At 39.3% G+C, this 27,941-nt stretch overlaps 1 protein-coding gene across 8 annotated transcripts in view; it reads right to left on the bottom strand.

The window, feature by feature from the left end:
* Positions 1–1,107: 1,107 nt before the first annotated feature.
* The window catches only part of ADAMTS6 (ADAM metallopeptidase with thrombospondin type 1 motif 6), a 307,211-nt gene continuing 280,377 nt past the window's right edge, over positions 1,108–27,941 (bottom strand). For 7 of the 8 annotated variants that reach the window (XM_058731301.1, XM_058731310.1, XM_058731267.1 and 4 more), the window contains 3 exons: positions 20,262–20,438; positions 17,488–17,644; positions 1,108–4,261 (listed from right to left, as the gene is read on the bottom strand). In XM_058731301.1, the coding sequence (XP_058587284.1) occupies positions 4,152–4,261; positions 17,488–17,644; positions 20,262–20,438 (444 nt within the window). In that variant the 3' untranslated portion in view covers positions 1,108–4,151. Of the gene's footprint in view, positions 4,262–17,487; positions 17,645–20,261; positions 20,439–27,941 lie in introns of those variants that run through there. The other variant, XR_009262159.1, reaches the window with a different exon arrangement.

Raw genomic sequence — 27,941 nt, 5'->3', positions numbered from 1 at the left:
AAAAGCTGAAAGTCAATCCTGGTGCTCTTTAGAGACTGGTAGAATCTCCATGGAGAGGAGATTGTCCTTCGAGTCAGTACCCTAAGTAGGATAGTACCCTTTAGATATTTCAGTGGGAGAAAACAATTAACTAGAAGCTTAAAAACAACTGTAGATGAGAAGACAGACTAGCATCTGTGGAATCTAAGCTAAAGCAAACCTCATTTTTTGGTATTCCCCCCTCCCCAGCCCCTAGCAAACTACTCTTTGCAAGTGCGGTGGGACGTTAAAACAGTTGGTTCCAGAGTCTTCTCATTAACTGAGGATTCATAATACTCCAACCACTTCTGGCTCCTAGAATGACCTTGGAGAAATACACCCCAAGACTATCTAATCGCGGCACCTGATTTCTTCAGGTGAGGTGGAATGTGTGCGCGGGTGGGTATAGAAGGAAGGAAGTGGATTGAAGCACAATCTGCTTAGGTATTCCACATCTTTTTATATAATTGATGAGGCTGTCATTATGAACATACACAAATAGCTAAGCATGCAGAAGGGCCACCTTTATGTTAGCTGCTGAGTTTCAAAAACTGCTGAGTTACCTTTGCATATGATAATATACCCCAGCTCGGCGATGGCTGAACCATTAGTTCAGCCTAAGAGGAAATGTCTGAAGGTGGAAAAGTATGCCCTTCATGATTCTATGCCCCCTGCTGAATCTGAATAGAAAAGTCCTTCAAATATGAATACTTTTGTTCAGCACCTTTTCCACAATGAAATATCTTGCATCCTCTTCTATGTGAAAGCATTTACATGGAAAGCAAAAGAAGGTGGGGGCAAAAGAGTCATGGGTCAATCTGGACTTCTTTTCTAGTGCTAGAACAGCTGGCTAGTGGCATCTGGGGACAGAGCTCCACCAGGAGTATCTAAAGCCCTTGTATTTAATATTACTGAAATACAAATATATGCAATTTCTGAAGAGTGTAATAAGGATGCATACAACAGATTATCTCTATCCCAGATGCTATCTGGAGAATTTGGATAATGTTGTGTGGTATTCCAAAGGAAAGATCCTCCTACTGAAAGTTTCACACCAGCTTTTCAGGGAATAGACAACCTTCATCTGAATCATTCTTACAAGCTGAATTTTTATTTTCACTAAATTATCTATGTTAAAAAAAAATCTGTGCCTGGTGTGGAATTTCACTCCATCAAGTGTTACAATGACTTTTTCATTTTCGTTACAAGCAGGAGAATGAATGTAGGACAAGTGTTAGGAAACATGGCAATAAATTAGAATATAATTTACAAAAGCAAAAAAAAAGTAACAGTGTACCACATTAATACTGAGTATAAAATAATAAGCAACAACTAATCACAATAATACAAAGGTAATTTCATTCTGTATTATTAAGGATACCTATGTGACATTCACTCCAATAAAATTCCTAATAAAATGGACGGTTTGGGGAGTTATATGTATCTCAAGGGCTTTAATCACTTGGGTAGATTTTACCTTTCCTTTTTGGCAGGATATTGTGCTGATGGCAGATACGGTTCTCAGCCATAGGGCACCAGTTTCCTTGGGTCTCTCTAAGTAGTCCGTATAGCATGCTACTTTCGGAGGGCCTGCCATGGTGGCTTAGCCTCCACTGACAATCCTATTGCTATTATTTAGGAAGAGAGCATCATGTAGCCACGTGGTTGACTACAGAGTAGCAGCGGTAATGTGATGTGTTGTAGAATATGATTTGTTCCCCCACTCAGGGGAAACCTTCTGTGCTTGGTTCCTTCTAGCAGAGTAATCCGATGCTGCGATGCTGCTCCTGGAAGCTCTCTACTCCTGGCCTCGGGACTGGTGCACACTCCTGAGGGAATACTAGCTGCCCCTTCATCTAGGGCCAGTCAAGGTGGCCCAAGGCAACAGTCCTCATGATGTTAGTTTCCAGGTGAGGTGAAGAATAGACTCAAGTTAGTCAATTAAGAAATCTTTGTGGAATAAAACCATGAGCTGATATTTATATTTGGGGAAAGACAGGTCCTGATGGCAAACCTATGCCTAGAATGCCACAGAAACCACCCATCCTTTCTTTATTCCACCAGGGCACATTAGCACCAATCTAACCACTCTTTACGAGGGACCAAGTGAATTCAGCGCTGGGGGCACGCTGCTCATGGGCCACCTCCCCCCTCACTGAATAGATAGCACTCTGGCTGGTCTTCTAAGAGCAGTAGAGAGAGCGGCCCTGGCAACTTTTGGGTATCGTCGGTAGCTTTCTCTGGAAAGCTCAGGGACATGAGCTGTGGTGTCGAGACAGAAAGCAGATGAGAAAATATTGATGACCATGACTGAGTGTGCAGAACAACAGCCCATGCTGACTATCCATAGCAAACCTGAAGGTTAGGTTGGTTTTTGAAGTCTGTGAGTCTCTTTTCCTTTCTGAAAAAACCTAATCATCTACATTAGGTCATGGTGTAGGTGAAACACCAGACATGTAGTATGAGAGCACAGTGATGGATTGAAGTCGAACATACTCTTTAACTGCAAGTAGCATCTTTACAAAGTAGCCATTTGGTTGGAGTTTGAGGTGTTCGTGTAGCATGATGTGCACATTATGTAGGACGCAAAGCACATTCATCAAGAACCTGCTGCAAGCTACAAGTGTTCAAGTACAAAATATATATAAGTACCCTCTTCTTTTTTGCTTTCTTTTAATCTCTCTGTTGAATCTTTTGATGAGCATGACATGAAACTTGTGGATAGGGAAACTATGAGCTAGTCAATTTAATTTAGGATTCTGGATTTGATTCTAGAATTTGACTTGCCCAAGAAACTTGGTTTCACATTTAATTGCCATTCAGAGTATCCATAAAAAATACAAAATTGTTGGTTGAGTGACTATTAAAATTATGCTTTATGATCTCTAGGCTTCATGAGTTTTTCTTCTTTGGTTGTTATCCCTTGCCTACTTTAAAAACTCACAGAAATAGCACATTTATGTGCAAGCACACTCATCTACCCACACACTCAAAAGCGCCCGCTCACACACACACACTTGCTCTCATATAAATAAATGCCCTTCTGCCATATCAAAGAAGGGACATCTGGAACCCATCACAATTGTCAGCGAAAGGGTCTGCCTGGTTGTTGCCGAGCCAGTCTATCTTTTGCACGGCATCATTTCAGTAAGCTCAACATGCATGCAAAAATCCAACGGGGCAGAAGCTGTCCTGTGGCCGGTGAGGTTGTAAACACAACTGAGCTGGGGTGACTCACATAAGGACTCAGGCATCCTGTGTGATGGCAGCAAAGGGCCCGGTTCTTCAGTCTCTACCATACCCCAGGTCTGGCTTCTGCATGAAACTGAAATGTTTTTCTCTTAAAGTTTTAATGGAAATCTCAGCTTCACTTGCACAATGGCAAGTTGGCCCCAGTCTCTTAGCACAGAATTTATAGACTTGCACGGCCGCAGTAACTGATGCGCTGCCTTAAACTGAGTCCTTCCTTGTTGTTCGGTTTAATATAGTTTATATATGGCTCACAGCAGTGTTCAGAACAGGGGGATTAGTCCTAAGGAAATTAAGTGGAATGAAGAAAAATAATACAAACTTTCATTACTTTTGATTTATAATTGCTCCTTAAATTACAGTTAAAAGCCCATTTTAGAATTTAAATTGTGGTGCTGTTGTATTGAGATAAAGTATAGTAAATATTTTTAAGCTATGACTTAAGATTTCTGAATCTTCTTTACTTCCATAGTTGACCAAGTCATAACAGCTACATTTTAAACGGTTTTAAATACAAATGGATTCAGTGTCATTGCTAAGTCCATAATAAAAATTATCTTAATGGTCCAAGGAGGTAAACAGGCTATTGGATTTACTCGAAAGAACACAAACGCTCCACAGTAAGCAAGTCTCCCTGTGTTGTTTGGATCTCTCCGATCTGGCATTCCCTCCTAATACCGTGTCCAGCACTTTGGATCAATAAATCCCACTTCACAGAAGTTAAAATAATATTGAAATCCTGTCAGCTAGGGCTGACCAGTGGTTACGTTTTCCACAGGGTAATGCATTTGCAAGGACATCAATCCTCTTCCTCTGGGTGGCTCTCTTTGATGGACGCATTTCCACGATGAAATGACAAGGCTCCCTCTCTGGCTCTCCACGGGTCAGTGTCCTTGGCAGGTCTTACAACACATCTGTCTGAAGTATGCTCGACTACAGAACTTGAACTTGAGCACCAGCGGGCAATACGCCACTTTGTTCACATCTTTGCACTCTAGCGAATGGGGGCAGAAAATGGAAAACAATTAGAGGCGCAGAAACAAGTGCAGAAACAGGCCAGTGAGGCTCCACGTTCATATCCAGCAAGGACCCCCTTGCACCAATCCACCTTGGCTTCCACGTCCATGTGGTTTTTGTTTTTGTTTTTGAGCATACCCTGTATGGTACAGCCTACCAGAAACATCCTTTTGATATATTTTAACATAATTAAAAAAAAAATGGTTGCAAGGCTTTTCTCCCAGACTTTTACAAGTATGGTGCATGCCCACTGTGTCTTGAAAGAATTACCATTTGTTGGGATAAGTGATCACTTTAGACAGCTTGGAAACATGAGTCATTTTTCTTACAGCGCTTTTATTGCTTCTTTCTCAAGGGTTATTTTATTCAGCAGTGCAAGGTTATCCAAAATCAAACATGAGTTGCATTGTTTGATACCAAAGTACACATGTCTCCAGAGAATCTGCATCTGTGAGGCGTGGGGATGGGCCTGGGTGAATGAAAAGGATTGCTGACAGTGGCCTAGATTCAGCAACTACACTAGACAAAGAGGAAAACTTGGAGGGGTTGGCCTCAAATGGCAGCAGTCTGTGGGTTATGGAAACATGTAGAAATGTCTTTTTTTAATTTGGAAGTGAGACATGGCCTTCTTTTTTCCTATGTGTATTTTCTCCTCAGTGCTAGAACTGCCACAGTTGAGGTCTGCAGTTCTTGCAGCCAGAAGGTGAATAAATGATTCTTTCTCCATCTCCCCTTGAGACTGGTTGCAGAAGATGGGGCGAAGGGGCCAGTGTAGAGAAGGGGACACCAGCCTTTGATCCTCAGCACCCCTCTCACCCCCACATAACCCCACTGCTGCTAATAATGATATTCTTCTGTAGTCCTCTGGTCACTTTTATCTGGGGATTTTAAAATACTTTGTAAACCTAGTAATTAAATTTCCATATGCCTCCCAGAATCAAAGTTCCACCCTCACTTTTCCAGGTGGTTTTACTGAAGCATCCTGGGTAAATTACTGAAGGTAATTAGAATCAGGCAGAACAGTGGGTGAAATTCAGTGTAACAGGACAGTTGTGTTGTTGCTTGCTTGCTTGCTGGTTTATTTTCATGTTTTTTCCTGGCTTCAGAAATCCACTGAACTTGTAAGAAATCATATACGTGGTACATAAGCCATAAGATAAACCTGAGAAGTGACGTGCGAAGGAATGGGGAAGCTTTCAGTTCTTACTACTGAAAAGTTAGATAACAATGTTATCAACCTCACGTTCCAGGCTCTTTCAGGGAAAGACTTAAATTTTATTTTATTTTATTTTATTTTATTTTATTTATAATTCTGGTGGTTTATTGATGATACATGTAGGTGTTTAATTTAATCATTATCAAGTTATAATTTTATCATTACACACAACTGATTGTTTTCAAAGTATCATGTATAGAAGACCCCTTAATCAAGGGGTAGAAGTGATATTGCTTCACCTCAAATCTATAATTGTACATACATGAATTAACCTTACATTGTTGGAATCTTCCTGGGGGTGCCTAGTTCTACTAAACACTATTCTTGACAATGTAAGTATTGCTTTATATTAAAGACTTAAATTTTAAACTGGAGTCCTCAATCATCTGCAAACCTAAGCTCTGCACCATCAAACTCCCTTACTCATGATTTGACTAGCAAAGAGTAATAGTCAGAATTTTGAGTAGAACATTTCCACAGTAGGATTCTCAATACATTTAAGTTTTGGCTGAAAGAAGGGAAGAGAGACAAGAAAAAATTCTTTAAACTCTGCACTAAAAAAAAAAGAAGTCAGATGATTTTTGATGAATCAAGAATGAATTTGAGATGAAAAGATCTCCACATATTTTAATTTGGAGGTCACTTTGTATTTTTTTTTTCTTTTTCTCTCTGTCATAACCAGTAAAAAGCAATCAAAACAGGTTTAGACTAAGAATAATTGTGTAAAAAGAAAAAAAAAGTGTTATCCATGTTACCAAGAGCAAGATTTTGTCAAGGGTCAAGGTAACGCAATTATTAAAATGATGAGAAGGGTGCCTGAGTGGTTCAGTAGGTTCAGTGTCTGGCTCTTGATTTTGGTTCAGGTCATAATCTCATGATTCATGGGTTCCAGCCCTGCACTGGGCTGTGCACTGAGCATGGAGCCTGCTTGGGATTCTCTCTCTCTCTCTCTCTCTCTCTCTCTCTCTCTCTCTCTCTCTCTCTCCTCTCTCTGCCCCTTCCCCGTTCATGCATGCTCACTCTCTCTCTTTCTCTTAAAATAAATAGATTTAAAATAAAATAAAATAAAATAAAATAAAATAAAATAAAATAAAATAACAGAGAAAAGCTAATACAGTACCACTCATCTTTAATCTAAATCTTCTTCATGAAGCATTGGGCCAGCAGAGACCACCCCCCTCACAATCTGCAGCAGCGCTTGGTGGGACAGCTTCAAGTACAAAGTAAATGTTAGCTTTGGTCTTCTTTGCCAAAATATAAACATGATTTGGTTGACAGACAGATAGAGGAGGACTGGTTGCTTTAATAGTACAAGGAAATAAGATTAGGGGCTAGACTGTCCCGGTTTAATCCTAGTTTTGTCATTTACTGGCTTTACGACTCTGAACAAATAGTTCAGCTTCTCTGTGCTGGAGCTGCCCCATCTCTAAACAGGGATGATGAGAGTTCTCCCTTCCACGTGTAACATGTACATCCTGTAATGCCACTCAGAGCAGTGCACAGGTTATCAGCACTTGATAAGTGTAAGATAGTGACTTAACTATTTTTGTTACCACTGTTAGTTATTACCTCTTACCACCTGATGACAGTAAGTTGCCCTCTGACTTTCTCAATGAGGATGCAATATTTTGATTACTAGTGAGAAGGTGCTGTCCTATTGACACAAGTCAGTATTTTCTGGGGTGCAATTTTATTGGGAGACTCATCACTCCATTTTTGGAAGACTTGCTGCTGGTCCAGGATAATTCTGAGATGAGCAAAATACAAGCAAATTCACAGATTCTTCTTTTAGATTTAGACTTGGGAATCTGATTAGAAACAGCAGATAATAAATAATGAATAAAAAATATTCATAAGTTATTTCTCCCTCCAATCACCCCTCCATTCACCCATTTAGGCTATTACAAATCTAAGTCAGGATTCAGCAACTTAAGTGGGTGCTTGAAATGAGGGGACTCTCCTCAGTATGCCAAGGCCCAGAGCGCAGTATTTGGCCAGGAGCAGGGTGGAGCCTCGGGGTAGGCTAAAAACCGGCTGTGGGGTATCCCTCTCTGAAATTTCCAATACCCCTCTCAAGTTTGTTGTCAATTAAGTTGATTCCATCCAGCTTGATTGAAAGCAGGAAGTCATGTGGGTCCTGGGAGCAGAACCAAGCTTAGGGACGTAGTGACTCTTTAGGAGTGCACCAGACTCGCCTGCAACAGAAGTATAAGACAGTGGTGACGAGTGGCAGATCTGGAGTCGGCTGCGCCTGGGGGGTGAATTCTGGAGCTGCTCCCTCTCAGTATTTGGTTGTCCTGGGCCAGGTTCCATCACCTCTCTAAGCCTCAGTTTCTTCATCTGTGAAGTAGAGACTGTGACAAGACCTGCTCACAGGATGTGGTGAGTGGGGCTCACATGGGTGCTTACAAAACGCATGGCCGTGGCACCGGCACAGAGGAAGCACTCCACCTGTTAGCTGTTACGATTTTCACCAACACATCTGCCTCTGAGATCGACCACCATGTATTGTTTCTCTGGGATCCCTGTCAAAATGTGCATTAGGCTCTCAGGAAGGGTTACATACTGGCATGCATAAGCAAATTAACAAAAAGATATTAAACAGAGAGCAGGTAAATCATGATGAGAGAGATGGGGAAAAGCCAGCACTGGGGACTCCAAGGCTGGGACCTTGGGCCTTGATGTGACATTCAAGTGGAGACACTGGGGCTGTGTGAGGACACAGAGCCTGGAGTGTGGGGAGCTCTCCCAGAGGAGGGCCCCAGTGGAAGCTCCTGTTCCTACATCTTGGTTTTGCCTTCTAAAGACTGCCTAGATAAGAAGAATCAGCCTTTGGACTCACGGAAATTATTTATCAGAGAAGGTAACCATAACTGGTCTTTCATTCTCTTAGTCTTTTAAAGCCACAAGCGCTTAATCCAATAACAATCATCATGTTAAAAATAATGTATCACATGCCTACCATGTACCAGGAAATGCCCGTGGTTTTATATATTTATATATTGAACCCTTTTATGTATAATAAAACATCAGGTTTATAGAGATGGCAAGACTGAAGCTCACAGAGGTTAGGACACCCATGCTGGTCACCCAGGTAGTCTGTTTAAGAGCTGGGGTTAGGATGCTCGGCATGAAACTGCAAAAAAATTTCTACCTGTAAGGCAGACCCTTGTCAACCCTTGGTGACATCATCATCAGAAATGCTCTGATCAGCATCATCATGCTCTGCCACCATGGAAAAAGGAGAATTTTTAACAAATATTTTATTTTTAAGCAATCTCTATACCCAGCCTGGGGCTCAAACTCACAACCCCCAAAACAAGAGTAGCATGCTCCACCAACTGAGAGGCCCCTGGAGAAGGGGACTTTTTTTTTTTTTAATTTTTTTTAATATTTATTTATTTTTGAGAAACAGAATGACAAAGTGTGAGCGGGGGAGGGGCAGAGAGAGAGGGAGACACAGAATCTGAAGCAAGCTCCAGGCTCTGAGCAAACGGTCAGCACAGAGCCTGATGTGAGGCCTGAACCCACAAACTGTGAGATCATGACCTGAGCTGAAGTCAGACGTTCAACCAACTGAGCCACCCAGGCACCCCTGGGACTTTGTTTTTTTTAATGTTTATTTATTTTTGAGAGAGAGAGAGAAACTGCAAGCAGGGGAGGGATAGAAAGGGAGGGAGACACAGAATCCAAAGCAGGCTTCAGTCTTTGAGCTGTCAGTACAGAGCCCTAAGCGAGGATAGAACCCACAAACTGCGGGATCACAACCTGAGTCAAAGTCAGACACTTAACCAACTGAGCCACCCAGGTGTCCCAGGCAAATGTGTTTTAAAAGCAGTTCTAGGTCACAGGTATTCAAAATGGCATGAATGCTTTTCTTCGGCTTTACTGTCCTCCTTCAATTGTGTAAAATGACATGAGTGGAAGGTGATTTGAGTTGCACCATGGAGTTTTAAAGCTCCACTATTACAGAAAGCTGATCATAATCTTAAATATATTAGTAGCAGTATTAAATTATACTGGGGCATTCAGCCCATCTGCCACTTTTTTTTAGCTTACCTAGAGAGGACTGATGTGTTGAGCTCTTGGACTGACTCATTGACATTCTGCTCATGTAGTCAAGAAGGCTTTAATTACAAAAATTATTCACTAGTCTGCTTCATTCTCAAAGCCATTAAAAATATGAAATAATGTAAGTGATGAGTCACTAAATTCTATACCCGAAACTAATATTACATTGTATGTTAACTAACTGGAATTTAAATAAAAACTTGGAAAAACAATGAAATAATCTCACCCTTGAGCCAATACACAGTACAGATCACATTTGTGGTAAAACCATTCTGGAAAAGTTGTACATAAATTAAACCACAGTTTCCCATTGAAATCAAAACAATAATAAATGTTCTGTTTTAGTTTCTGAATGATCTTCAGTATGTGCTGATTTCTAGCTAATCTCTAAAATATCTAATAATTAAAAGTTTCTCTATACTTAAGTAATACATAACCTGTAAATAAACTATTCTACTAGGACACCTATTAAAAGGAATCCTTTAGTAAGAATCTTTTTGTAACATGATTACCCTGTAATTAATCTATTTGGAAGGTTTTGTCTTGACTATCATATTTTCTTCATGTAGATACACTTATATGTATTGCTTTTGAAGTAGTGGTATCTAAGCCAGCAGGGTCAAGGATTTTAAGGTGAAGGCTTAATTTTCTCTTCTGCTCTCATCATGTACCAGCTAAGTACTCTCCTGGGAAGAGAAAGAAAAGACACTTACTCTACCTTTTCTCTTGTGAGGCCATTGGAAGGGTGAGAGGTCCTTACTGTGTGGCTTCTAGGGAATATTTTGTGGGCCTAACTAGTCTCTCCTTTTTTTGCATCCTACCTGTCCCTGAAAACAAAATTTCACTTTACCCAAGTCCAAAGATTTCTAGTGGGGAAGGCAATTTGTGGGGTATTCCTACATTTTTCTCAGGGACGCTTGGGAATATATTAAGGGCTGAAAGCCAAACCCTAGGCCCTGCGATATGAGCCAGACCCATAAGTAACCTGCCAGGTATGCAAGAGTGGGTCTCACTGGTAATCTGGGTTTTGGTAGACTTGAATGATAAAATAAGACAACCTGTTTCATGGCAACACATGAATCTACTTATCATTGATGTGCCAGTGGGTTTTTCCACAGGTGCTTTACATTAATCTTTCAAATCTTCGACCCAAAAGACATGATTTCAAAACACTCACAGTGAACAGAGGCTTATGAATTTAGGATGCAATTGGATTCAGATTCATTGTGACTTTTAAGGCTTCACTTGGTCCAAAGAACACAAGAGCAACTCCTGAAATGCTGTGCTCTTGCATTTATTTCCTGAAACGTCGCACAGCCTGGCTAAATTATATCGTTGGAGTGACCTGGGGTATACAGGGACATATCCTTTCATGACCAGGTCAGACCATTCAGCATCCTTTTTTGGCGAATGCATGCCCTGTGTGCCCATAAACTCTTTATGAGATTTAGAGGAACACAGTAAGTAGACAGTTATGACTTAAGCACCTTAGGGTCTATCTTTTGGATTACAAAAGTACAACCAGCTGTGCCTCTGTCAAACTGCCCAGAAGATGCAGAGCCTAGTGAGAAGTGAGATGGCAAAGGCTGTACGTGTGAATGTGTGGGTAAGGGATGTGAACTCAGTATTTCTTCTGAAAAAATTGCCCTTGATATTCTACATAGTCAGACTGGAAAAGGGTGAAATAATAAGTTTCATTTGGGAACCTGACATTATTCATTGCAACGGGAACAGTCCAGCAACTTTTCATCCTTGAACAAGGTGGTATCAACTACGAAACTTGATTCCGATGTCATCTTACCATGGGCTAAGCCATTACTTTTTCTCTTTGCTTCCTCAGTTTCTCTTTTCCCAGTCTTATTCCCTGAAAGCCACCCACATTCATCCTCAAGGTGGTATAATCCCAGCACAAATCCCAGGGTTCCCTGTAAACCAGAGAGCCAGGAATGTGAACCTGAGTGGTAAGGTGCATTATGAGCTCTTTAAAATGGCAAAGGGAAAAAAAACCCTACTCTTCCTCACCTCCTTCCACTCAGAATCTTCAAATGACCTTCATTGTTCCTTTCACTGGTTTTAATACAATGGGTACCACTTTAAATCTCAAGTCCAGTAGTTGTTTTGTTCTGGAGGTCCTATGAGGTTTCGGGAGCTGCTCAGGCTTTCTCCAAGTCATTCACTTGAGGGAGACTGAGACCAACCAACAAAGCCACTATTAGCCTAGGTTGGTAAACCAATGTACATTAACCACGCCTTTCCTGGGTTGGTTACCAGCTCAGGGCACACCATGAATTATTAGCTGGCAGCAATAAATACTAGCTGACAGATTGCCTTGTACTATTGGGAGACAGAAAAGACTCACCATATAAACTACAAGGGAACCTGAAACTGCATAAAGATGAATAAAATGGCATTTGGGATAGAATTTCAGGTAAGCTTGAGTAGGCTAGTCCCAGCTGCCAGATGTACTTTAAAAAATTACTCTGAGTGGTACTTCAGATGCAGTGATACCCAGTGTGTCTAAAATTCACTCCCAGCAGCAACGCAGTGTTATGCTCATCATGGGCAGTCTGTCAAATTCAAGCCTATAATGCTTTAACCCTTCACTGAAGCCTTACAAGAATTAAATACTAAAGCAGATGTTGAATATGGCAAATTTTATCTCCCTTCTTCCTTCTCCTAGTCCCGTCTTACTATTTACTATTTACTTTTTTTTTTTTTTTTTTGAGAGAGAGAAAGAGAGAGAGCGAGCATGAGCAGGCAAGGGGCAGAGAGACAGAAGATCTGAAGTCGGCTCTGTGCTGACACCAGAGAGGCTGTGGGGTTCAAACTCACGAACCACGAGATCATAACCTGAGCCAAAGTCGGACATTTAATTGACTGAGCCACCCAGGTGCCCCTGACTATTTACTTTTAATATCTTGATGTTCCACTTCCGAATTTCTCTTATTATTCTTTGTTGTCTTAACCTCACTCCATTTCTTCAATCTCTTTCCATTGTTTATTTTATTTTTATTTTTAAAAATCTTACTCAAATTCCGTTATTTTATTATGGCATTTGGGGATGAATGTGTTTTCAACTTCCCTATAGAAGCCTAACTTCCTTATCGTGATTTATAGTATCCAGAAACCAAAATCTAAATGGGAGTCATAGTGGATACCTCCAAATCTCTTATCCCTGTGTCTAACTGTTCATCAGGTTCTTTTTATTCTCCCTTCCATTTTATTCTTTTTTTTTTTTCCAATTAATTACTCCCCTTTTGATTTATACTCTATCTACTTTGATTCAAGCCTTCATCATCTCAAGCCTGGACACTTAGAATAACGCTCTAACTCTTCCTCCACACAAAGTTGACCTCCCTCTGCCCCTCCACACTCCTGCCACCCTGAGCATGTCACTCTTCAATTTCCTTCGCTTATTCCCTAGAACTTAAGAGTCCTAACTGCCTTCCATGGCATTCAGGGCCCTCCGAAACCAAGTCCCTGACTCTCTCTCTTTGTAGCCACATCTCCACTACCTCTCATCTGCCAACCCACTGCACCCATAATGAACTACTTCCATGCCCTGATGACTGAATACACACGTCCTCTGCCAGGAATCCCAGCATCTCCATGTGTTCTTGGCAAATTGTTTCATACCTTCCAGTGCCCTACTCAAGCTTGTCTTCTCCACGATGCGTCTACTGATTATCCCTCTTCTGTGTACTCATGGTAATTTCTTTCTACCCTGTTAGAGTACTGCCTATACTGTGAAAATTATTTGTCCCCACCCCTGCTAAACTGTGCTCCCTTTGAGGACAAAGACCTTGTCATATTTCTTTCATAGTCTCAGTGCCTGGCCCTTTGTCTTGCTGGCCCTGGCTTGCTAAGTAAATAATAATGGTTGGGTGAATGGAGGACATTATTTAAAAGCCATTACCTTGACGGATGGACAGATAGATATATATGTGATAAATCAGCTCAGGAAAATGTTAATGTTGGAATCCAGATAGTGGGTGTTCACTGTAAAATTCTTTCAACCTTGCTGTTACATTTGAAATGTTTTATTATTTTCATAATAAAATGTTAGAAGGAGAACCAATTCCTAAACTGTGGTTGTTAAAACAATTCTCAAGATTCTATCAATGGTCCATTTCACCCATAGAGACCCCACTAAAAAACTGTATTTTAGATCCCAAGGGATCTCCCTTGGTCCAACTCTGTCTTGGGGTAGACCTGAACTGGTTTCACAGTAGCCTCCCACTAAGAGTCAAGAGAAGGGGAATAGGAAGTCCTCTTTCAACCTCCTGCAGCAACCAGAGCTTACTCCTTCCCCTACTACCAGATTTCCCTCCCAACTCTCCCTTAGCAACAGGCATTTCTTTTCTCCCTGACCTGATTCCCAGAAGCCATATTAGATTACTCTTACATTACTTTCATGTAAGAGCCTCTTCTCTTTTGAAATCCATATTATCTGTCCATTTCATATCTCTGTTAATGATAACTTACGATTTAATTCAACTGTTTCATCCTCTTTTCCCAGGGTATACATGGGTTATTTTTCCAAGTACACATTACAGCAGGTTCACAGATCACTTAGTCTATGAAGGTGCCTTGATCTAAAAGGTTAAAGTCACTTGTCTTCTATTTGAACTTTTAGCACCGTGTCAACTGCTCCACATAACACCTTCTACCTTCCTTCCTTTTCTTTTTTTTTTAAATATCTTCCGTGTAAGACTATGAACTTACAAATGCATTTGAATTTTCCATAATGAATGGAAGAGGCTGGCCACAGCAAGCATTCAATAATTAGTTGCCGATGAAATGAACAGATAGTTTCAGGTATTTAAATGTATTCAACATATGCTACTGGGAAGCCAAAGAGAACACAAAACAAGTTATGACAGACATATCCACTTTAAATCTAATTTTGTAAGAGAGTGATCCTCTTTCTTTTCAATGACTCAGCAGCTTTAGGGACTAACAGTTCTAAGATTAGTCATATTTTGCAGGATTAATAATTTCCTAAAAGTTTCCTCCTTTACTAAGAAGGCTAAAAATTCTGTCTTAACTGCTTACTTCAAATTAATATTAATGAAAAGTGATTTGGCCAGGCAGATTAAATGACCATGAGGTGTTTCTACAAATAATTTAAGAAACCTCAGATTAACATGTATCTATTTTAAGAGAATTTCTTTAAGGCAGAAATAAGTCCAGTTACAAATGATATTTTGCCCACTCTGAAAACTTTGCATCACCAGCTATGACGCTTCTGTATAATAACTAACCACTACAGAAAAGTTTTTGGAGAAATCACTAAAATGCCTAAAATAAAGTTATATACATAATTTCAACATCTACATTGCTGTGAGCATGTTAAAAAACCAATTCTTTCAGCAGTGACTAAGCCTGAATCTACTGAATCAGGATGATGGTCATGCTAGAAAGAGTTGCTACTTCATAACCAGAAGCTCTGTTTTCATGTTAAAATACCCTACTTAATAAGTGAATTAAGAATAGCATAAAAATGTAGTTGAAACTGACATGCCCTTGGGCTTTGCCAAATCTCAGTTCAAATTCTGCCTTTACTACTTCCTAGTCTTATCATTTGGGCAAGTCACTATCCCTCTCTGTGCCTCAGTTTCCTCATCAGTAATACCAACTCTTGGACGGTTGCTGACATAATTATAACATGCATGCGTGCGTACACACACACACAGAGATATTTATGTATATGAGATATATAAGGTGGATAATAAATATAAAGGGCCTACCCATAATACCCAATACAGAGTAATTTAATATGATAGTTATATCTTTTCCACCTCAACCTTTTATCTTCCAACTCAGAAAGAAAAATAGACCTTCAGACCTATGTGATTGACTGCTAATAATTTATAATGGATAAACAATTTATAATTGTTTGATGCAGTCTTACACAAGACAGATATTTTTATTTAGATTATTTAAAAGAGATTGTTTTGCTAAGGAAAATACTTAGGTTTATCATGGATTTTGAGTCCTTCTCAAGAGAAGAAAAGCTCAATTTCTAGAATGACCATTACTGAAGGGACAAAAAAGTAGATGACATCAGAGCCACAGATTTTGCAAATTAAAATTATGATTTTGAATTAATGTACAATAAGGCCATACTTATCTGAAAGAGTAAATTATACAAAAAGGATTTCATGTTGAGGCTTAGATATAAAAACTGGTATATTTGCAAAGTAATTTCTCTGTATCCGGTCATACAAGATGATTGCTCTTCCTAAAATAAAATATCTAAGGAAATATTTTATAATTTTTTTTTAACGTTTATTTATTTTTGAGACAGAGAGAGACAAAGCATGAATGGGGGAGGGTCAGAGAGAGGGAGACACAGAATCTGAAACAGGCTCCAGGCTCTGATCTGTCAGCACAGAGCCCGACGCGGGGCTCGAACTCATGGACCGCGAGATCATGACCTGGGCCGAAGTCGGCCGCTTAACCGACTGAGCCACCCAGGCGCCCCTCTAAGGAAATATTTTAAAATAGTGAATGTAATTAAAAAAATTTTTTTTCAATGTTTATTTAGTTTTGTGAGTGTGAACAGGGGAGGGGCAGAGAGAGATGGAGACACAGAATACAGAGCAGGCTCCAGGCTCTGAGCTGTCAGCACAGAGCCGAAGTCGGATGCTTAACTGACTGAACCACCCAGGTGCCCCAATAGTGAATGTAATTTTTTTAAAAAATCCTTTAAGTTGGAGAAATTTAGTCAAAAGGAATAGATCTCTTTTTAATAGGCTCATGAGCACATAATTTTCATTTGAAAAATATTAACAAATTATTTTCAGGATAGTTCTCTACTTTTGTTTTAAGCAGAGCCCCATAACCAGGTTTCTTACATAATTTAAATTAGTGGTTCCAGATGTTCTTGTGCATTTATTTGGGCATGCCTCTATTTTCATATGGCAAGGCAGTCTGAATTTCCTGACTATGCCATATTTGTCTCTATATTTCCCATGATTTCTGTTGTAGTGCCTCTTACATAGTGGCATTCAGGAAATTTTAAATGAATGCCTAACTGAATAAGCAAAGTATATTTGTTTAAATAAGATATAAGAAAATTCAGGATTTGGGCTGGCAACTGCTATTAATAAACAGATTTCCCAATACATAAGAAAGAGAAATTTCAGGGGCACCTGGGCAGCTCAGTCGGTTAAGCGTCCAACTCAGCTCAGGTCATGATTTCATGGTTCGTGGGTTCGAGCCCCGCGTCAGCTGTGCTGACAGCTCAGAGCCTGGAGCCTGCTTTGGATTCTGTGCCTCCCTCTCTCTCTGCCCCTTCCCCGCTCATACTCTGTCTCTACTCTCAAAAATAAATAAACATTAAAAAAAATTAAAAGAGAGAAATTTCAGAGCATAAAGACCTTTGTGCTCCTCTATAAACAGCTATATAATTATCTTTTTCTTCTTTTCTACAATAAGAAAACTAGCACTTGAAATAAATAGTTTCAAATATTTGTTTTCATTATATGTACAACAAGCATGAATTTTAATCTTCATGATGGTAGAGATCCATTGTTAAATCCAAAAAGAAACAGAAAAGAAACAGAACTTTAAATTCAAAGTGTGGTTCATTAGACATCATCTCTGTATTTCTGGCACAAGTCAAACATAGAATGCTAGGTCAAACATAGACCTTAGAGGTTACTTACTCCAATCCCTCATTATAAAGATAAGCTAATTTAGCTCCAGAAAGGTTAAGTGACTTAACAAGGTCAGGTAGTCAGGGAAAAAAATGTAGGTTTCCTTATCACATATCCAGTACACATGCAACTTTCACAAATGCTCTACATGAACTATACTACAACAGTGGCTTTATGGGGCTCCTCAAACCCTGGGAGCCACCAGAGGTGAGTCATTAGAGGCCGCAGGCCCTTTGTCCATGGGAAACTCACCTTCAGTATTGGAAATGGGGGTACTGTCACATTTGCTTTCACACTGCTGCATCGATGGAGGCCGAACAGTTTCTGGACAGTCACTAGACGCCTGTCCAGTGTAGGAAAGACACTGCACAGTCCTCATCTGCTGTCCAAGGCCACACTGAGCAGAACACTGAACCGAAAGACACAGAGAGAAACAAAATTCAACAATTTTCAGGAGGTAAAAAGATATTATATCTTTCCAAATACCATATATATTAGCTTTTAAAGTCCATATGAAGTTCATCTTGGAGAGGTATATGATTAAGTCATTCTACTGTAGACCTCATTTGAAAATTCAAGGAACATGTTATTACCTTTGAAAATGGAAGCAATATAGTTCCTAGAAAACAAGAGATTTCTTGGGCTATTTTTCTAACACTTCCAATTAGGTGAACTGTAACAGGAGTGTAATAAGAAAACCCTCATGAGGAAGTAGTAATTAGGGATTCTAGTGCTGGGACATCACTTTTGCTCCCTATTTATTACAGTCCTATGGCAAACAAGCTGATGGTCTACTGGAGTGCTGTGAATGTGATCAAAATAGGAGTTCAGTAAAACAGCAGTGACTGCTGTGTGGGCTAGTGATGGGAACCAGTTTAAAAAAAAATAAAAGAGCTTCAATAATTACCTTGAGTTTTCTAAGGTATTGTTAGTCACACAAATGTGAGCCAAGTAGCATGCCTCCCTCTCCTTTTTCATCTACTCAGGGATTCAGTTACTTTACAGTTGAAGTTACTCTCTGAGTGACTTAGTCTCAGTGGGGACCGATCAGCTGTCCAGGCTGAACCATGAAGCTGGATCTTTCTTTGGGTCTGCCACCCAGAATGCCCGCAAAGCCTGTGAGATCTGAGATCAAGGAGATGAGCCAGTGCCGAGACAGGCGATGGTGATGCTTATAAGGTTAACAAACTGAGGCCCTATTGAATTTGTCTGTAAAAACTCTCAAAACACTTACAGGAGTTGCAAGGATATTGACAGACACTTTTATTTTAAAATTCCTAAATAAAGAATGACAAACAAATGCACTATAAAATGTATTAAAGTGTCTTTGAAAATGTATTTTTACCAGTTAATTTTAATTTTAGAAAACTGAATTTAAAATATAGATGAGAAGAAAAGGACTTGACAACATTTAAAGGAATAACCTGAAATTGATTACTGCAAATTTGGTGAAATCACTCACATGCGAAAACTTTCAACTGACCTTTATATGACAGTGCATTGCAACAAAGAATATGTAAGGAAGGAAATGCCTCCATGGTTTAAATCAAAATTATGAGGGCATGTCTGTACTTATTCTTTAACACCATATCAATTCCATATTTTGAAATGGTTACACTTTCACAGTGAAACACATAATTGCTTACAATGCCTATCATGTGTATTCCACTTGAGTACTTTATAAATTAAATGATGCTATACAAATGCAAATTATTAATTATTTGTTATACACATGCAAATATTAATTATTTTATGATCACACTGATTTTGTCTCCCCACAGGGCTGGCTGAGTACAGAACAAATATATTTATTTGCTTTAATGGAGACTGAAAACCTTTGCCCTTTCCCAACTATAACAAAAGAGGTCGGTAGATACTGCTATACTGTAGAAATGCTGAGGGTTGTCCAGAATTTTGCTAACTACTTCTATGAAATGCCATTTTTAATAAGTAATGACAGGTCCAGTCAGTCCAGAGATCACACAAAATCATACTGGTATAGTTATGTGCCATGATTTATTTGGGTCTCAGATATTTGAAAACAACAAGGTTAATTATAAAACCACAGGAAAAGGGCATTGATTGTCTAGAAATTACCTTTCTGGAACATTATTATTATTATTTTTTTTTAACATTTATTTATTTTTGAGAGAGAGAGAGACAGAGCATGAACGGGGGAGGGCCAGAGAGAGGGAGACACAGAATCTGAAACAGGCTCCAGGCTCTGAGCTGTCAGCACAGAGCCTGATGCGGGGCTCGAACTCACGGACCGCGAGATCATGACCTGAGCCGAAGTCGGACGCCTAACCGACTGAGCCACCCAGGCGCCCCTGGAACATTATTTTTAATGTAACCTAATAGATTTCCTTTTTGACATTCAAAAGAATAATACTCAATTTTCCTTGTATCCAAATATATCGATTTGTTGTAAAAGGATTTAAGGTGGCCTTCACTAAGATAACACAGTTTAAAAATAAGTGAGAATGAAGAAAGAAAAAAATAGGAATTAGAACATAAAATGCAAATGAACCTCATGTAAAAATACAGACCAAAAGCCCTTTATACTGGCTTCCCAATTCATGATGTCCATCAGCTAAATCCATTGAATAATAGATATTGATAATATTTCAAAGACTGTCAATCACATTATCAAGCTAATTAGAACCCCCATACCTTTTCTGTGAAGTTAAGAGGAGCTACTTTTGCAAGTAGGAAAGTTAAGACACTGGGGTTAACAGACTTGTTCTTGAAGTAGCTGAGAGAGTTGGGACTAGAATCCAAAGTTTTGTTAGCTTGCTCAAATACCTGGCCATACAGACTATTTCTCTTTTAATTTTAAATTACATTGGTAAGCCCCAAGGAGTAGGTAGAAGTAGGAAGCGTGTGGGTGCAGGAGAAACACAGCTAGTGGGTCTATGTGTGACTGTCGTGTTTCTCATCTCTGGAGCCCTTATAATGACCCAATCAGAAAACTTAAGTGTTTCAAAGTGCTGCTTCAGCAGGAGCCCCTTGCCGCACTGTCTTACCTGGCCCCAGTCTCCAGTCACCCAGCGAGGAGGAGGGCAGCGGCCCAAACTGCAGCGGATACGGACAGGGGGTTTGTTCTCTTCTGGACACTGTGCAGCTGGGAATGTTTTAGAGAGGTCACTGCTCTTGCACAGAACAATCCGATGCTTGAATCCCGGACCACATTTGGGAGTGCACTGGAAATAAAACAAATACAGCAGTTTAAATGAATCACAGCAGTTTAAAGATAAAGGAAAATATGAGGAAGGTCTTTCTTAAAGTGAATGTTTTTGGGTATACAGTATGCATATAGACAAAATTCTGGGCAAAGTCGTTCAGATATGAAAACCCCTTGAGTTTTTAAGCAGAAGTACCTTTAACTTTTCCCCTAAGGACTTTAAGAGCTAAATCCAAAGTTTGTTTCTTGGCTAACTTATTTTCTTCTTTTATTGTGGGTAGGTTTATTCCTCGATACCTCCCTGTCCTTGGCCACATTTTATAAACACGATATATACCAAGTGTTGTGCTAAGAGCTATACAGTCTTTACAGAAATCCTAATTTTTGGAATGTGGAATCCTTGGTTTCCTACTTGCTAGGTGTAGTCTTCTGAAAAGAATCCTTATTATTAGTAGACAACAAGAACTCATCTTTATGAAGCAAGCTAGGGACTGATTGAGAGGTGTATTCTTAGAGGGTGGTAACTAAGAATACATGGCCATTGGTCAAAGTTTATTGCACAGAAAATCTCTGGACTTTTCCTTGTACATAATAAATTTCCCTAAACATAATGCATTTGACTCTTCTTTAGTTGGACCAGTCTGTTCTTCATACTGAGGAAAAGATGCTTCTTCTTCCAATGTCAAAGTCTGTTATTTACCTCTTCTCCAGGTTCATTGGAATGCTATTTCTTAGAGTCATCTATTAAACATGGTGACTGACTAAAGTCCTCCAACTTTCTACCCTGTATGTTTGAACCCTTCCTTAAAATCTGTTCTTCCTCTGAGTCAAGTGAGGACCTTACCCACAACATTTTGAAGCCCTGTTTCTATACCTTTTGTTCGAAAGAAAGAAAGAAAGAAAAGAAGGAAGGAAGAAAGATCCCAGATCTACTGCAGGAGCTACATTAGACTGAGGGGAAGGGAATACAAAGTGAATAAGATGGTCTCTACCTTCCAGGAGCTCATAGTTTTATGTAGGAGATATACATGTGAATACAGGTTAAGTAGCATAAAAGAGGATGTAGAATATATATATTCTTGAGCCCAGAATCACCACCTTCCTATTTGTAATTACATGTTTACATGTCTTCTCATCCCTTCCACACTATAAGCTCCTTAAAATTATTTCATTTCTAATTTTTCTTTGTACACCACCCTGTCCTGACCCTCAGGATTCAGCACAGGGCTTTGAGTATGCATTCAATAAACACATACTGTTGTATATCTGGTAGGATGGTTTTCATTTACAATCAGGTAAATCAAAGTGTGCTAGTTGTGGGATGAGGATATCATAATGAACACTATATACACCACGCGTGGCTCTGTCGGGGCAATCTTTGAGCCTGGTGTATGTCATAGAGACAAAATTACTACTTTTTTTTTCAGGTGAAATCAAGGATCTCATGAAAACTTCTCATCAGCATGAATGTAATAACAGAATACATATCCTCCAACTTAGAAAAAATTTCATAAAGATGCATTTTGAAGGAGGAGAACATCCAATTCTTTCCAAGATGGCTCCAGGAGAAGCTTTAGTTAGGGTCTTAGTGGTCAAAGTGGTCAAATTCCTGATGTCTGCTACTTCTTTTCACAGTCAAATCAACATCCTTATTTCCAGCTGCTGCTCCTCTCTTCCCATAGAATCCATCACTGGGTCCTGTTAATCCAACTCCCACATCTCTCTCACATCTATTGATTTTTCTCTGTCTCCACTGCCACTAATCTTGTTTCAGACAAACATCATTTCCTTCATGTAAGACTGCATTGTCTTTCTAACAGGTCTCTGTATTTCTTGCTCTTACCTCGCTCCACTGTCTAAAGCACAAATCAATTATGTTCTCCTGTGATTAAAAAATAAATCCTTCAATGGCTCATTATTGTCCTCAAGATAAAAATTCAAACTCTAAATATGCTGACTGTCCCCTGATAGGAAGGCTAAGTTTACCTTTTCAGATCAATCTCTCCACACTAACGTGCAGTATTCTCCAGTGCAAGCCCAGGGCCACGCACAACGCCAATGCTGCTGCCACTTCTACTAATTAACCACTACTAAAAATAATAATGATAGTAGCAGCTACCATTTAATAAACATGATATATACCAAGCGTTGTGCTAAGTGCTATAATTTATATAGTCTTTACAGAAATCCTATGAGATGGCAATTATTATTCTGTTTCTTAAATGAGGAAACAATCTTAGACTAAATGGTTAGTAGAAAGTCATGCAGCTATTAAATGGCAGACGTAATGCTAACTCTTACTGTTTCCTGAACATTAGGCTTTACACTATGTCCTTTGCAATTGTTACCTCAATTAACCCTTAAAATAATCCTATCACTTTATATTTCAGGAAACCAAGACATGCAATCATGTGTTCTGTATGACGAATAAAGCCTCGATTCCGGTCTTTTGAGCTTGCCCCACCTGTGTCTAGTCCTCCCGACTTCACACCAAGTCTTCTCCACCATCCACCAATGTTAGAAGCCGAGGCCTTAGAGGATTGCTGCCATTCTTTTAATGCTAAATATTATTACTGATAATAACACTACTACTTCACATTAGAGCTTCACAGTTCAGGAATCACTTTCAAATACAGTATTCTTACACAAGTTTTTGAGAGTGAGTACAGATAAGGAAAACTTAAGCAGCTTAAGGCTAAAGAGATAGCAAGTGGTAGAGCAGGAAATAAATCCCAGACCTTCTGATCAAAACTTTAGCTCTTAGCATCAGCAGGAAGTCATGAGAACACAGAAAAAGTATTAATTAATTAATTATTAAAAAAACAAATTGAGATAAAATGCAAAAAGACTTTAGGGAGATAGAAACATGTAGGATATATGGGATATCCAATTTTAGGATTTTAAGTTATGATTAGTTCTCATAATGGGAACATTTGCTAATAAATTCACTTGTGCCACTCTCCTCTCCCTTTGCATTTTAAAAGCATAATATGTGTATTAAAGCTGGGGACATATGCCCCTTGCTTGTTGGAATATCTTTTTCCAGTAGCAAGAAGCTTCTGCTATTATTTGAAGAAGGTAGTAATATCCAGCAGTCTTGGCTAAGAGCCTATGCCAAAGTCCTGCTTATACTTGGGGGAGGCAGACAATGCCATGACACACAATTCATTCGTTTGTGGCTAGAAGTCCCCGGGAAACCAAAACCAAAACAAAGAAAATAATGGTAGTAACAAGGAGAACAATAAAAAGACAAAGCGGTGCTACTATTGATTAAGTGTCAGGCAGTGTCCCGAGTACTTTGCATGTCACAGTGTACCTGATCCTCACAGAAACCTCCTGAAGTACCGTTTCCACACCCGCTCTGCAGGTGAGAAAAGGAGGCACTAAGAAGTACAGGTAAATCCAAATAGCAGCTTTCCACCAGAATGGAGCTCTGAAAGCAAATGTACAGAGACACAAACCCTCTGTGGGACAATGTGAAATTATATGTAAAACTGAACATATAGTGATGACTTCTACCAAAGAAATAATTTTAGAAAATTACAACCCAAACTCCTCTAAATAAGCCAAGGATATTCCATCCCATCACACTAGAAGTAGAGAGATAGTCAAGTGAATTCTTGAAATAACAAATGACTGAAAACTATATTTCTGCCATATTCTGATTCAATAAATATACCAGTCCTGACCCCTGCAGACTTAGCCACAAATATTACATGTCTGTATCCAAAGCCTCAACTCTGGTCTCTGTAAATATTGTACTTCTTAAGAGTGATTATAAATTTAAATGTTTAAAAAATTCTTGTAAAAAAAAAAAAAGTAAAAGGCATAGGGATGCCAATTAGACTAGTTTTATTCAAAGAGAACTCTATCCTGCAAATTCTTTTGATGTTAGGTCAGAGATGTTCAAGGAGAGATGTCCCTCAGCTTGTTTTTATTTTTACTTCTTCCTTCTGCTTTATTAAGCCTACATTTCATCTTTCCGCCTCTTGAGACTTCTGATAAATAAATACGTTTACTCATCTGACAGCTTCAGTTTTATTTAACTATCTAACAACATAAGAAGTTCTAGAAAAGCAAGATGTAGCCATGATTATGGATATGATTAATAGGCATTAACTTCATTGTAAGTACTTAGAGTCTTCTTCGGAAATAATCACTGGTCTCTACCCACATAAAGGGTAGATTTGTACACATTTTTTACCATGCCCTAAAATTCACTAGTAATAATTAGATATTGAATGAGTAATAAAACTCATTTTTTTTAGATGAAAACATAGTTATAAATAGACATCAAAATCTATCCCATTTATTCTCACAATAAACTATATAGGTAGCTGGGTGGAAGATACTATTTCAGTAGACAATCCATTCTCCACCCCCCCCACCCCTACCCCCACCCCCACGGGGAGAGTACAAATGGGGGAGGCGCAGAGGATCTGAAGCAGGCTCCACTCTGACAGCAATAAGCCTGATATGAGACTGGAACTCACCAACCGTGAGATCATGACCTGAGCTGAAGTTGGATGCTCAACGGACTGAGCCACCCAGGTGCCCCTGGACAATCTATTCTTTAGTAAAATTATTTTTCACTATTTTTCTTTACTGCAGGTAAATACCTTTTTTTCCTATTTATTCATATAATCAAAATTTCACAGTTATTTAAAATCTGATCAGACCATTTGTTTGTTTTCATCCCAGTGAGATATAGGAGGTCATTTTTATGAGAGACGTATTTATGCTTTAGCTTAATGATCTACTATTAAAAAGCAAAAAACGTATTTTGCAGAGAAAAGTATTTGAAACCACAACAGGGAAAACAATTTGGCTCTCACTTGTAAAGCACAGAAATGTTAACAGTTTGGGGTTAGACTGAGTTCTCTCTGGAGATACAGGTTTAATTTGCTTAGTTATAGTACCAGAGTAGAACCGAGAAGTAAGCAAGGTGATGTCACAACTGTCTTCTAAAACAAAGCACAGTCCCCTGCAGGTAGGTTTTGCACCCTTTCCAACCCCCCCCCCCCCAATTCCTTCTTAACTAATGCTACCTAAATGTAAATCCTATCAAATCAATTGAGAATGTTGCCAGCAGTCATCCACTTGTCCAAGAGTAAGTACAAGAAACAGACCTTTTCCAATGGCTACTCTGTGGGAGTCAAAAGAAACTATTCCAATACATCAAAAGAATGGCTTAGGATTGCTGGAGCCCATCCACAGTATGCAGCAACGCATCTAAGAGTTACTTGCCAAGAGAGGGCAAAAACAGAAAGCCATTTAAGTCCAACATAGTATGGGTGATCCCAAGAGTGAGGCTAGATTATAGGAAATGGGAAAGCAGTGGCTTCATTAGTTTCACAAAAGGCTGCTGAAGAGTCATTTTCCGCCAAGGTAATTTGGCTTTTTGTTTTGTTTTGTTTTGTTTTCTTTTGTCATAAGCAAAAGAAAATAACCCGGTGGGTTTCACTGATGGAGAAAACGAAAAATGGTTCCTGGCTTTGCAACAATGGAAATTTTATATTAGAGAGGCCAGCAAAGAAAAGGAAAAGGGCAAAGGGTACATTCCTCTTGCTGCAACATGTTTTCACTAGTTGAACCTCACCCTTGTGATTAGCAGAGCTCAGACAGCTGATGGTTGAAAGTGAGGAAGGGGCAGAAAGAGAAGGGAAGTCTTCAGGGGTGTGTCAAACGAATAATGTGTGAAATATTTGCAGCAGCTAACCAAAAAAGATTGAACATTGCCTGCTGTTCTGGTAGGACGTCCTCTTTTCAATAGCGGGAGGTATTCCATTCCTCTGGGGAGAACAGGCTCCTGTTCTCACTTTGTTCTCCATAGCTACTCAGACGTTTATTTCACTTAATACTATTTACTTTCATTTATTTTTAACCCATCCAGGGAAGAAGTGGGCTTCCTAGTAAAGTAAAGTAAAAAAAAAAAAAAAAAAAAGGGAAGTGTGAGAGTGTACCTCTCCTTTGGAAAATAAACAGGAAAGACACTGCATCTTTGTCCTAAGTTTTGACTTAGCTATCTTTTTTTTTTTTTTAATGTATTTTGAGAGGGAGACAGAGACAGAGAGAGACAGTGTGGGCAGGGGAGGGGCAGAGAGAGAGGGAGAGAAAGAGAATCCCAAGCAGGCTCTGTGCCATCAGCACAGAGCCTGATGCTAGGCTCAAACCCACGAACCATGAGATCGTGACCTGAGCAAAAACCAAGAGTCAGACGCTTAACCAACTGAGCCACCAAGCTGTCCCTTGACAGCTTATCTTAAAGAAGATAGCAGAAATGTGATTAAAAGCCCACCTAACTTTTTCATGTTTCTTTAAGCAGCCTCCAGGAGTGCCTAAGATCCTCTCAGAGCTTTTTGAGCAAGTTATCTCTAAGAGTGGATAGATAAGAATCAAAATTCTCAGAGCAGGGTAATTAAAACATATATGAGGTTGATTTCAAAAGAAAACCTTAAAATGGTATTTGGAATGGAAACATGCTATAATATACACATGCCTTTTTTTCAAGGTGATTAAATTTGTTTTATGTTAAAATACAAATATAATGATACAGAAGAGTGTAGATCAAGGGATCAATGTGAAATAAACCTGTGCAAGTGATTTTAGTGTTTTCATGGTTGGCAGAAATTTTTTCCAGTTTCTGCTTATGAACTTAACTATTTTTCTCCACTTAAAAAAAATTTTTTTTTAATGTTTATTTATTTTTGACAAAGAGAGACAGAGACAGTGTGAGCGGAGAAGGGACAGAGAGAGAGGGAGACACAAGTCCAAAGCAGGTTCCAGGCTCTGAGCTGTCACCATAGAGCCTGACACGGTGTTCAAACACATGGACCACAAGATCATGACCTGAGACAAAGTCAGATGCTTAACCGACTGAGCCAATCAGGCACCCCCATTTTTCTCCACTTTGGTAGCAAGATGATATATAAAGTTGAGTCTTTATTATCATCTACCACTACTTCATGCAATCTTATTTTCCATTTATTCTTTAAAACAAACCCTCTTCTTCATCCTACTTTCACGTCATGATCTTTATGTTTCTGTTCAGTTGTTTCAAAAATATTCTCTGAATTAGTAACTGAATAAATAACTATCTTGTTATCAGGAATATCTTCTCCAGTTTCCCTATTCTCTTCCTATTTCATATCCCATACGCCAACATACAGTTTAGCTCCCATCAACTAAAAAGCTTTCCTTTTTTTTAAAGTTTATTTATTTATTTTGAGAGAGAGAGAGAGAGGGTGAGAGAGAGAGAGGGAGGGAGAGAGCAGGGGAGGGACAGAGAGGGAGAGAGAGAATCCATGCAGTCTCTGCCCTATCAGCACAGGGCCTGACACGGGGCTCGAACTCACAAACTGTGAGATCATGCCTTGAGCCAAAATCAAGAGTCCAATGCTTAACCAACTCAGCCACTCAGGTGCCCCAATGAAAAAGCTTTCTGATTGCACTCCAAGCTATTCTGACCTTCTTAGCTCTAAATTTCTATATCATTTATACATGTATACCTCACAATCCACCA

Source organism: Neofelis nebulosa, chromosome 1, assembly GCF_028018385.1.
Source record: "Neofelis nebulosa isolate mNeoNeb1 chromosome 1, mNeoNeb1.pri, whole genome shotgun sequence".
NCBI lineage: Eukaryota > Metazoa > Chordata > Mammalia > Carnivora > Felidae > Neofelis > Neofelis nebulosa.
This window is presented reverse-complemented; position numbering and strand designations above follow the sequence as displayed.